At 45.1% G+C, this 12,235-nt stretch overlaps 1 protein-coding gene across 1 annotated transcript in view; it reads right to left on the bottom strand.

The window, feature by feature from the left end:
* DNAH3 (dynein axonemal heavy chain 3) overlaps positions 1 to 12,235 on the bottom strand; it is a 219,936-nt gene that overhangs the window by 116,351 nt on the left and 91,350 nt on the right. The window contains exons 26-30 of the mRNA XM_024925984.4: positions 10,640 to 10,750; positions 6,941 to 7,055; positions 4,191 to 4,389; positions 2,430 to 2,538; positions 2,089 to 2,202 (exon numbers count right to left, since the gene is read on the bottom strand). Of these exons, the coding sequence (XP_024781752.4) occupies positions 2,089 to 2,202; positions 2,430 to 2,538; positions 4,191 to 4,389; positions 6,941 to 7,055; positions 10,640 to 10,750 (648 nt within the window). The remainder of the gene's footprint in view (positions 1 to 2,088; positions 2,203 to 2,429; positions 2,539 to 4,190; positions 4,390 to 6,940; positions 7,056 to 10,639; positions 10,751 to 12,235) is intronic.

The raw sequence follows: 12,235 nt of genomic DNA on the forward strand, positions 1-12,235 counted from the left end.
CTTCCAGTTGATCGCATCGGCTCCTGAGGCTTCTGCATTCTTCACGTAGTTCTCTAGCCTTGGTTTTCAGCTCCATCAGCTCCTTTAAGCACTTCTCTGTATTGGTTATTCTAGTTATACATTCTTCTAAATTTTTTTCAAAGTTTTCAACTTCTTTGCCTTAGGTTTGAATGTCCTCCCGTAGCTCAGAGTAATTTGATCATCTGAAGCCTTCTTCTCTCAGCTTGTCAAAGTCATTCTCCATCCAGCTTTGTTCCGTTGCTGGTGAGGAACTGCGTTCCTTTGGAGGAGGAGAGGCGCTCTGCTTTTTAGAGTTTCCAGTTTTTCTGTTCTGTTTTTTCCCCATCTTTGTGGTTTTATCTACTTTTGGTCTTTGATGATGGTGATGTACAGATGGGTTTTTGGTGTGGATGTCCTTTCTGTTTGTTAGTTTTCCTTCTAACAGAGAGGACCCTCAGCTGCAGGTCTGTTGGAGTACCCTGCCATGTGAGGTGTCAGTGTGCCCCTGCTAGGGGGTGCCTCCCAGTTAGGCTGCTCGGGGGTCAGGGGTCAGGGACCCACTTGAGGAGGCAGTCTGCCCATTCTCAGATCTCCAGCTGCGTGCTGTGAGAACCACTCCTCTCTTCAAAGCTGTCAGACAGGGACATTTAAGTCTGCAGAGGTTACTGCTGTATTTTTGTTTGTCTGTGCCCTGCCCCCAGAGGTGGAGCCTGCAGAGGCAGGCAGGCCTCCTTGAGCTGTGGTGGGCTCCACCCAGTTCGAGCTTCCAGGCTGCTTTGTTTACCTAATCAAGCCTGGGCAATGGGGGGCGCCCCTCCCCCAGCCTGGCTGCCGCCTTGCAGTTTGATCTCAGACTGCTGCGCTAGCAATCAGGGAGACTCCGTGGGCGTAGGACCCTCCGAGCCAGGTGCAGGATATAATCTCGTGGTGCCCCGTTTTTTAAGCCCATCAGAAAAGCACAGTATTCGGGTGGGAGTGACCCGATTTTCCAGGTGCCGTCTGTCACCCCTTTCTTTGACTCAGAAAGGGAACTCCCTGACCCCTTGCGCTTCCCAGGTGAGGCAATGCCTCGCCCTGCTTCGGCTGGCGCACGGTGCATGCACCCACTGACCTGCGCCCACTGTCTGGCACTCCCTAGTGAGATGAACCCGGTACCTCAGATGGAAATGCAGAAATCACCCGTCTTCTTCGTCACTCACCCTGGGAGCTGTAGACTGGAGCTGTTCCTATTCGGCCATCTTGGCTCCTCCCTCCTTTTTTTTTTTTTAAACAGAGTTTCACTCCCAGCCTGGAGTGCAATGGTGAGATCTTGGCTCACTGCAACCTCCGCCTCCCAGGTTCAAGCCATTCTCCTGCTTCAGCCTCCCGAGTAGCTGGGATTACAGGCACTCACCACCATGCCCAGCTGATTTTTATATTTTTAGTAGAGACGGGGTTTCACCATGTTGGCCAGGCTGGTCTTGAACTCCTGACCTCAGATGATCCACCTGCCTTGGCCTCCCAAAGTGCTGAAATAACAGGTGTGTTTTTTAAGAGACAAAGTCTCACTCTCACCCAGGCTGGAATGCAGCGGCGGCATCAAAGCTCACTTCAGCCTCGAACTCCTGGGCTCGAGCAATCCTCCTGCCTCAGCCTCTTGAATAGCTGAGGTTATTTTATTTTTGTAGAGACAGGGTCTCAACTGTGTTGCCCAGGCTGGTCTCAGACTCCTGGGCTCAAGTGATCCTCCCACCTTGGCCTCCCAAAGTGTCAGGATTACAGGTGTGAGCCTCTGTGCCTGGCTATACAACCATTTCATGCTCATCTCTGTTGCATGAACTTATGCAGAATCTCCGATGTATAATAGCTGCTCAGTAGCTACTATGGGCAAGTGAATGAATTAATATGATGGGGAGATGGGGCTATGTGTATAAAACATGCATCTGTCTCCTTGGGAGTCCTTTTGTTTAGTTCACTGAGTACCTGCTTTGGAGGTTCTCGTGTCTGCCATACAAGAGATATAAGGCCCTGTTATTAAGGGGTGCAGAGCCAAGAAAAAGGCCCCTCCATGCACAGCTTCTTTGTTCTGCAGCCTAGAGGCAGAGTTACCTCGATCCTGTTGAACTCATCAAAGCACGCCCATGCTCCAGCCTGTGCCAGCCCCTTGAAGAACTTCCCCATAGCTTTGTAATCCAAACCATCGGAGCAGTTGAAGACCACACACTAGAAAGAGGGAGGATGTGGGTATCATTCAGGGTGGATTCCATCCCATCTGAATTACCCTGCACCATTCAACAGCGGTGGGCTCCTCTCTCCTTGCTCTGCTTGAAGGAGCTGGGGCCCATGCTGCCTGTTAATGCTAAACCATCTTAAAATTGATGCCTACTTCCCAGAGGAGGGGTGCAGAGAGGGCCTGGAAGAGAGGGAGGGGATAGATGGCATTTGCTTACCTGCTTAGCCAAGGCTTTGGCCAAATCTTTGGTGGTTTCTGTCTTGCCAGTCCCAGCTGGACCCTCTGGAGCACCCCCAAGGTTCAGCTTCAAAGCTCCCATCAGTGTCCTATGGGGAAGAAAATAGAACTTCAGTGCTTGAGGTCTAAGACACAGGAAAGAAACCGGCTTTTTATTTATTTTGACTCATACAAATATTTAGGTTAGTGCAAAAGTGATTGCAGTTTTTGCCATTGAAAGTAATGCTAAAAGCCGCGATGACTTTTGCACCAACCAAATAGTTAAAGATTTTCCCAATTATATGAGCAATACAATATCACTGTATTTTACTCGGCATTGTAACCTCAGAGCCCAGCACAGTGTCCAGCACATGAGTGGCACCCATGAATATTTGTTTGAATGAATAAATGAATACATGCATACCTATATAAATGAATCAAATAAAAGTGAGAATACTCATAAACTCCACATTCCAAAGATCACCAGTGCTAATGGAATGGTTAAAATATATTTCTCCAACTAGATTATGAATTCTTTTTTTTTCTTTTGAGACAGGTTCTCACTCTGTCGCCCGGGCTGGAGTGCAGAGGCATGGTCACAGCTCACTGCAGCCTTGACCTCCTGGGCCCAAGTGATACTCCCATCTCAGCCTCCCAAGTAGCTGGGACTTACAGGCACACACCACCACACCCAGTTAATTTTCATATTTTTTGTAGAGATGGGATTTTGCCATGTTGCCCAAGCGGGTTGGTCTCAAACTTCTGGGATCAAGTGATCCACCCACCTTGGCCTTCCAAAGTGCTGAGACTACAGGCGTGAGCCACCATGCCCAGCTAGATTATGAACTCTAAAGTTCAGGAATCATATTTGATTCCATTTCATAACCTCAGTAAATTAATACAGCTCCTGGCATGTAATAGGTGCAAGATAAATGTTAGAAATGAATGATGTAATAACTGTGGTTCCATGGCCCTTGGTATGAGTTTCTATGTTTTCATTTAGCGCTCTATCTTGTAATCATTTGAATATGTCTCTCCCGACCCCCCAGTTAGATTTAGGGTTTCTTGAGGTCATGCATGGTGCACAGGAAACCTCAAAAAATGGTTGTTGAATAATGAGTGGAATAAATAAATGAATGAAGAGCAAAAATCATAGACCATAAAAAACAAGTGGTTGAGGATTTTGAAGGGAGAAAATACTCCCAAGTATTAGTTTTACAATCTAAAAAACTCTCACTGTAAGGAAATATATAAAAGCAAAGAACATCTAAACATCACAAAACCGACAAGTTCACAAAATCCCGATCTCAAAGGCTGAGTTCCACAGAAAATGTCAGAGGACTTTGCTGAGCACAGAATGGCCAGCTTTTTTCATGAGACTGGCTGGCAGAGCATAGAGACCCCTTGGCTACGTTCTTGACCTCACTTCTTGTCTATCTTATGGCCATAGGATCTCCAGGCACCATCTTGATTCCTGCCATTGGAGAGCCCTCTACGTTAAGTCCTGTGTCATGTTCACGGATGTGCACCAATATTCCACTTGTTGGTTCAAATATATTGATTTGCACTAGAATTCCTACTGGGTTCTCATGTCTAGCCTGAAGACCTAGTTTGCATGCCCATCTTTGAGACTATGGAGAATCTAATAATCTGAAGTGTGAAGGGTAAAGGTAACCCAAGACATCCCTAACTTTCCTCCCCAGAGTCTTCTTCCCCTGGAGTTCCCTGTTCACCCCTCAGATCTAGGAGCTCCAGAGTGTACCTGTAGCAGCGGTCGGTGAGGGGTGTGATCACCAGCCGGGGGGAGTTTCCCAGGTACTCATAGCCATACAAGGCTTCTGTGGTGATAATCTGCACCTGCACATCCTTGGCCACCCAGTAGTAGCGCAGCTGTGAGATCCATTGGAAATCATTCAGATCGGAGACCCTGTCCTCAGATAACTTGGCCACCACGTCGCGGGCTGTTGGGACACAGATGCAGAAACACGCACACAGAGCCATCAGAACTCTCCATTTTTGTAAGCTCCTCAGTTAGAAGTGGATGTTATCAAGGTCCCCCATTCTCCAAACTATTTTATTTTATTTTATTTTATTTATTTTTTGCGATGGAGTCTTGCTCTCTCCCCCATTCTGGAGTGCAATGGCGCGATCTCGGCTCATTGCAACCTCTGCCTCCTGGGTTCAAGCGATTCTCCTGCCTCAGCCTCCCAAATAGCTGGGATTATAGGCGCACGCCACCACACCTGGCTAATTTTTGTATTTTTAGTAGAGATGGGGTTTCAACATGTTGGCCAGGCTGGTCTCCAACTTCTAACCTCAAGTGATCCGCCTGCCTCGGCCTCCCAAAGTGCTGAGATTACAGGCGTGAGCCACCGTGCCCAGCCCAAACAATTTTAGATTTCACAAGCCTCCTTGCCCACCCCCAACCTGCAGGCAGCAATATCTGTTAGAAGCTGGTCTTTGCTTTCTCCCAAAGCCAGGCAGAGAATCTGCTGCACTATCTTCTCTCAGACAGCATGGCAGAGGTATTAAAAGGTGTGTGCTCTGAAATCAGACTGGCTGCATTCAAATTCTGATTCCACCATGACCTAGCTATGTGACTTTGGGTAAGTTCCTCGACCTCTCTGTTCTTCAGTTGTGTAATCTGTAAAATACGGATAACATAGTACCTACATTATAGAGTTATCATGAGGATTAAATGAATATATAGGTACATACGTACATATCTACAGCTAGACACAATAGAGAGAGAAAGAGAGCTGTCCTTGGCATATGAAAATGTTATACAGGTATTAGCTATTGTTATCATCCCCAAATTCTTGGAAGTCTGAGCCAGAGGGCTTTGCAATGCATAGTGACTCCAAATTCCATCCTATTTCCAGTATAACCCTTTTGGTCCCATTTCAGGCCCCTAGGATATCCCAGGAGAATGCAATCAGTGTAGCCTTATATAGCAGGGGAAGGAAGCCCGAGAATCCATGGTTAGATGTATCCTTTCCATCTGGGGGCCTGAGAAACCAGCTGGGAGATACATTTCTAGCTCTTCTTTTTTCTCTCATGGGACCGTAAGCCCTGATTTAATTTTATCCAAGTGACAGGGGCCTTGAAGTTGAAGAGTGGATCTAGGCTGATGAGAATCATTCATTATGTTTTTGGTAACTCAGGTGGAGAGCTATGGAGATCTCAGAGCTAGTACAGCCGACTCAAAATTAGGACCTCAGAAACGTCACTTTTCAAAGGGTTGCTTCCATTGAGCCTTTCCTTCCTCTCTGTGACAGAGTCTTCTTTATTACAGTAAAATCAAAAACCCTGCAGGGAAGAGTCCTTGAAGAAGATTATATCCACAGCTTTTTCTTCCTTCCCAAGGAATTTAATTCCCCTCCTGGCTCTTGGGTGAATATATAGGGGAACCACCTGATACGTTCTCCCAAGGAAGAGGGTATAGGGCAGGAGTATGGTATGCCTGAGGGATCCAAGAGGAAAGCGAATTTCAAGGGTTTGAGTTGGGGATGCCTTCGCTATACAGTGTGTGTATGTGCACTTGCATGTGTGTGTGTGTATGTGCCATTGTGTGCATGTGTGCATACATGCATGCTTGTGTTTGTGAACCCAACCACACTGGGGTACCCTGGGCAGTATAACCACATCTGCACCAATTATTCCTAACAGCTGAGTATGTGGCCGTGTGAAGAGCACATTTTCCCTTCTCTCTCCCTGACGTTATGCTGGTCTACCTAATGAAATCAGATTGAAGTGAGCATTAACCTGAGGGGAGTGAGATGCCATGAAATGCCAGTAGGGAGCTGGGTGTGTGAGCAAGAGACTCTGTTCCCAAGCAACCAGCCTGGTCCAGCCCTAGTTTCCTTGGTGATGGAGTGAGGGTGTGGGGGTGGTTTGTTTTATATAAAGACCCCAGTTTTTCCTCCTCCTCCTCCTGCTCTTCCTCCTCCTCTTCTTTTTAAAGGAGGAGCTGGAAGGCATCCTCTCTCACCACCCACTGCTTGCAACATTGCCCATTTCCAGTCCCTTAGGCTTGGAAGCAGACAGACATAGGCGATTCTGTTGCTTACTATTATAGCTGTATGCCTCTCAGCAAGTTAGTTACCTCTCTAAGCCCCAGGTTCTGAATCTGTGAAAATATCTATGAAAATGAGATAATGTATGTCAATCACTTAGCACAAAGCCTGGCACCTAGCAAGCATTCAAAAATATTATCTACGGCTAGCCAAGGAAATGATTCCACGTTGGTGAAGCTCAGAAATGACTTTGGCCGTCATTGTCTCAATACAAGCCCTGCTTGGAGGGTCCCTGGAAATCAGGTTGCGGATGGGAGAGGAAACACAGGTGGAGGGATGCAGAGCCCTTTGGCTCTCATCTTACTCTCAGTTGGAGAAAGCTCTCCCTAATGAGGAAGGAAACCCTGAATTATTCCATCCAGGAGAACTGAGATGAGCAAGACCAGACTGCTTCTCCTGGATAGTCAGTAATGACAGGGGAAGCCCCCTGGCTTACCGTGGACATCGATGACCGTGAGGGCCCCGAGAGTGAGTCGAGCTCCACTGCTCAGCTTCCCTCGCACCAGCTGGACAATCTGCGCAATCTGATCATTGCTCTTTTTCAGAAAATCCTGGCAGGGGCAGAGGAGGGGACAACTGGTTACATTTGACTCTCCTCTGGTAATCCCCATGTCAAGAAATGGTACCATGGACCACCGGATGGCTCAAGCCAGACTCCTGGGTGTCATCCCTCAAGTCCACCTTTTCCTTACCCCAGTCCTCAATCTCTGAATGAATTCCTAATGCATTACGCTGAAAAAGGCAAGATTTGGAAGGTTTCATACTGCATGATTTTATTTTTATAGTATTGTGGAAAAGGCAAAATTATAGGAGTGAGCAGAAAATACCTTGGTAATTACTGGAGGCTTGGAGTAGAGAATGCAACTGACTACAAAGGGCCTGAGGACATTTTTTTTGGGTGGTGTGGAACTGTCCTATATATTGATTGTGATGGCCTACACAAATGCATGTGTTTATCAAAACTGAGAACCGTATGCTAAAAAAGGTGAATTTCACTGTATATACCATAAATCAGAATTAACCTCCCAAACTGGAAACTTTTTCACATTAAAGAGACAAAGGAGCTATAAAAACAAAATGCAACATGTAATCCTAGATTGCATCCTGGACCAGAAAAAAAAAAAAAAAAGACGGTAGGGCAATTGGCTAATTTTATTTATTTATTTATTTATTTTGAGACAGAGCCTGACTCAGCCTCCCAAATAGCTAGGACTACAGGTGTGCACCACCACACTCAGCTAATCTTTGTATGTTTAGTAGAGATGGGGTTTTGCCATGTTGGCCAGGCTGGTCTCAAACTCCTGACCTCAAGTGATTCACCCACCTTGGCCTCCCAAAGTGCTGGGAATACAGGCATGAGCCACCACGCCTGGCCTGTCATTTCTTTTTCAAGATGACAAAATTTAAATTAGCCAATTTAGAAAGGTCTATAGAGTAGAGAATAAAATCGTATCAGTGTTGATTTCCTGATTTGGATAACTGTACTATGGTTGTCTAAGATGTTAATATATGAGGAATCTGGATGAAAGATATATGGAAATTCTTTGTATTATATTTTCAGCATTATTTATAAGTTTCATGTTATTTCAAATTAAAGAGGCAAAAAATAAAATAAAAAGAAAACTTAAAAAGGAAAAAAAGTAAGACCACCCTAGGTTAAAATCCTACCTTCCCTACTTTCTAGCTATGTGGCTCTTGGCAAATGATTTTATGCTTCTGAGTCTCAGTCTCCTGGTGCGTGTCAAATGCAGATTTTTTTTTTTTTTTTTTTGAGATGGGGTCTTGCTCTGTCACCTAGGCAGGAGTGCACAGGCACAAACATGGCTCACTGAAACCTCGACCTCCTGAGCTCAAGCAATCCTCCCACCTCAGCCGCCTGAGTAGCTGGGACCACAGGCACACACCATCACTCCTGGCTAACTATTTGTAGAGATGGGGTCTCACTGTGTTGCCCAGGCTGGTCTTGAACTCCTGGCCTCAAGCAATCCTCCCGCCTTGGCCTCCCAAACTATTGGGATTACAGGCATGAGCCACCGTATCCTGCCCTAAATCTAGATGATTATAGCTGCCTCTTCAAGCTGTGTTGAGGATTAAATGAGGTAGTGTATGTGGTGTTGGGGCTTCTCCCCACATCTCTCCTACCTACACCCATTCCTCAGCTATTATAGACCGAAGTGTCTTCCTGCTGGAATACACCATGCTGTTCATCTTCAGGCTTTTGCATACTCCAGTTCTTCTCTCTGGAACACTCTCCCTCCTATTTTCTGCTCAGCTAATCCCTACTTATATTTCAGGTCTTTTCTTAGACACCACTTTTCTGGGAAATCTTCCCCAATCCTAACTTCCCTCCCCTCACTCTCTTACTCTTTCCTTCCTTCTGTTTTCCTCCTTTCCTTCCTTCCTTCTTTTTTCCTCCCTTCCTTCCTTCCTCCCTCCCTCCCTCCCTCTCTCCCTTCCTTCCTTCCTTCTTTAAACCCTCCCTCCCTCTCTGCCTCCCTCCCTTCCCATACTTACTGGATGTCTGTTCTTTCCTTATCACAGTTCTGTAAAAGAGCCTTTTTCTCTCTCCCACTAGACTATAAATCCATGAGGACAGGGACTATGTCTGTCTCATTCACATCTAATTACCTTCGTTAGCAGCAGTACCAGCACAGAGCAGATGCCAAATCAATATTTGTTAAATGAATAATAAATGGTTGGAGGAAGGGAAGGATGATTATTCTGTGTCAACACCTGCTTCCTTTAGGATACGGAGACACATCACACAGCATGCATGCACACCAGGGCCTGGATGTATGATGGGAAACATTCTCCCTAACTATGGGTGGGAAAACTGGGGCACATGAATCCACCTCCATCACAAAAAGTCAGAGATACCATCACAAAAGTCAGAGGATTTTAGTTTCTAAAGTTTGAAATGATGTACGTGAAAGCAGTTTGCATGTGTACAGTGCAATATGTCTATTAGGATTTATCAATATGGAATCTGTATAAGTTTAAACACTGGCCAAATATTAATGTTCTAATTTCAATTTATACAGCAAAATATAGGAAATTAAAACATATTCTAATCCACAGCCAATCCTTTAAGAGGAGTAACAGGAGGTCTGGTGAGATATTCATGGAGAATCAAACCATGGAAGAAAGGCTGAGTATGAAGTTTTCATTCATCCATTTAACAAATATTTGGTCAGGCATGGTGGCTCCCAGCACTTTGGGAGGCTGAGGCAAGGAGGATTGCTTGAGGCCAGGAGTTCGAGACCACCCTGGCCAACATAGTGAGACCCCGTCTCTAGTTTAAAAAATAGAAAAAGTTTAAAAACAAACAAACAAATCCCCAAATATTTATTGATCATCTACTCTGTGCTGGGCACTGTATTAACCCCTGGAAATATAATAGTGAGCAGAGCAGACATAGCTTCTTCCCCGTAGGGTTTACAGCCTCGTGTCTAAGTACCGAATTATTTACTGGCATCTCATTTAACCCTCCCACAATATTATGATGTGGTGTGACAATTCCTTGCATGTTACAGACAAGGAGCTTGAGAGTCGGGTTAAGTTGCTCATGGTCACGCAGCTAACAAGAGACAGTGTCAGGATTTGAACTCAAGTCCATCAGGTCTTAACAGTCAAGCATTGGCATCAATTGGCTGGGAATATGTGTATTTGGATCTGAGGATAAACAGATGCTTGAGTATACTTGGTCACAAGAGAAAGGTGAAGGAAGGACGGGAGGTGGGTTCATTCGGGAGGGAGTAGGGGTGATGAGAAGGAGGCTGTAAAGGAGAAGGAGAGGAAAACGGTGGCCCCTTGGCTTAGGAAGAATATAGGAGGTCTCCCTTGGTGGAAATTCTGCCAGGTTAGCCCCCAGAAGCCAAGGGTATAAGACTTAGAATCCTGCAGTCCAGAATTTCTGTCTGGGAAGGACTATGAGAGGTCTCGTACCATAGAATTGCAGGACAGCTCGAATCCCAAATTCTCCATCCCACTGTCCTCATGGGAACCCTGATGTCTGTGATGCTGAGACCAAATGATTTTTGTTTAGACAACAAAACATGGCTACTCTAATTATACGTCATTCAAATCCTAATTGATGCTTGGATCTCTTCTGTAACTTTGCAGCAAGTTCACTTACCAGTAAGGTATTTTCCGCCAGGGCTTGGGACACCTCCTGGGTCCAAAAGATGGAGGAGACACAGATAACCACCTGTCCAGGCCACTGTAAGACCCAGTGATTTCGAGGGACCTGGAAAAGCACAGTGGGCATGTTATAGGATCAGTTCACGTGTGGTTTAAACTGAGTTTACGAAAACATGCCCCAACCACCTCACCACCGCAACAAAAACAAAATCTTCCCCCATCCTCAGACGCTACAAGGCTTGACATCTCTGGAATTACTGATTTATGTCTTCCTTTCTGAGTTTTATGAAAAGAAAAAGAAAAAACACCAATCATCTCATCAACTTTGCATTTTTTCCATGCTCCCATTCATCAAATTTTTCCATAGTTATAATCAAGGTGATGTTCAGAGAGTTCTCATAACTACTGTTTTTTAATGGCTACATAACATTGCAGTGCTGAGTCACAATTTTTTTAGCTGTTTCTCCACCCCACAATTCTTTCCCTCAAGCTACAGATCAGGAGCGGGCAAACTATGTATATAAATTTTTTCATAAATAAAGTTGTATTGAAATACAGCCGCAGCATACAAAAGAATGAGTTCATGTCCTTTGCAGGGACGTGGATGAAGCTGGAAGCCATCATTCTCAGCAAACTAACACGGGAACAGAAAACCAAACACTGCATGTTCTCACTCATAAGTGGGAGCTGAACAATGAGAACACATGGACACAAGGAGGAGAACATCACACGCTGGGGCCTGTTAGGAGGTGGGGGGCAAGGAGAGGGAGAGCATTAGGACAAATACCTAATGCATGCGGGGCTTAAAACCTATACGATGGGTTGATAGGTGCAGCAAACCACCATGGTACATGTATACCTATGTAACAGACCTGCATGTTCTGCACATGTATCCCAGAACTTAAAGTAAAATAAAATAAAATTTAAAAAAATTTAAAAAAAAGAAATACAGCCATGCCCATCATTTAAATATTGTCTGATGCTTTTGTGCTACAAGGGCAAAGCTACAGTACCCATTTACTATACATATGTGTCTTATTATGTTGTATACATTAAATATACGCAATAAAATTTATTTAAAAAAATAGTTGCATTGGGAATGTGGCCTGCAGAGTTGAAAATATTTACTATCTGGCTCTTTACAGAAAAAGTTTGATCTGAGGATAAAATTTGATGGATTTGATTTGGATGAAATAATTTCATACCGGTAACTGCTTTTCTTTAATTTTTGATTCAGAGCATGTCATAGGAAAAGGGACTGGTCTTTCATTTTACAATGCAAATACTGTGTCAAGGGACAGCAGGGTCAGTCCCCAGGACTTTAGTGTAAGGGTGTTGAGTATTGCTTTGTTCTGTGGGTGCTGGGAATAAGAAAGTAAGAAAGTTAGAGTCAGTCAGCCGGGCGCAGTGGCTCATGCCTGTAATCCCAGCACTTTGGGAGACCGAGGCAAGTGGATCATTTGAGGTCAGGAGTTCGAGACCAGCCTGGCCAACATGGTGAAACCACATCTCTACGAAAAATACAAAAATTAGCCAGGTGTGGTGGTGGTTGCCTGTAGTCCTAGCTACTTGGGAGGCTGAGGCAGGAGAA

The sequence above is a fragment of the Pan paniscus genome, chromosome 18 (assembly GCF_029289425.2).
Source record: "Pan paniscus chromosome 18, NHGRI_mPanPan1-v2.0_pri, whole genome shotgun sequence".
NCBI classification, from domain to species: Eukaryota; Metazoa; Chordata; class Mammalia; order Primates; family Hominidae; genus Pan; species Pan paniscus.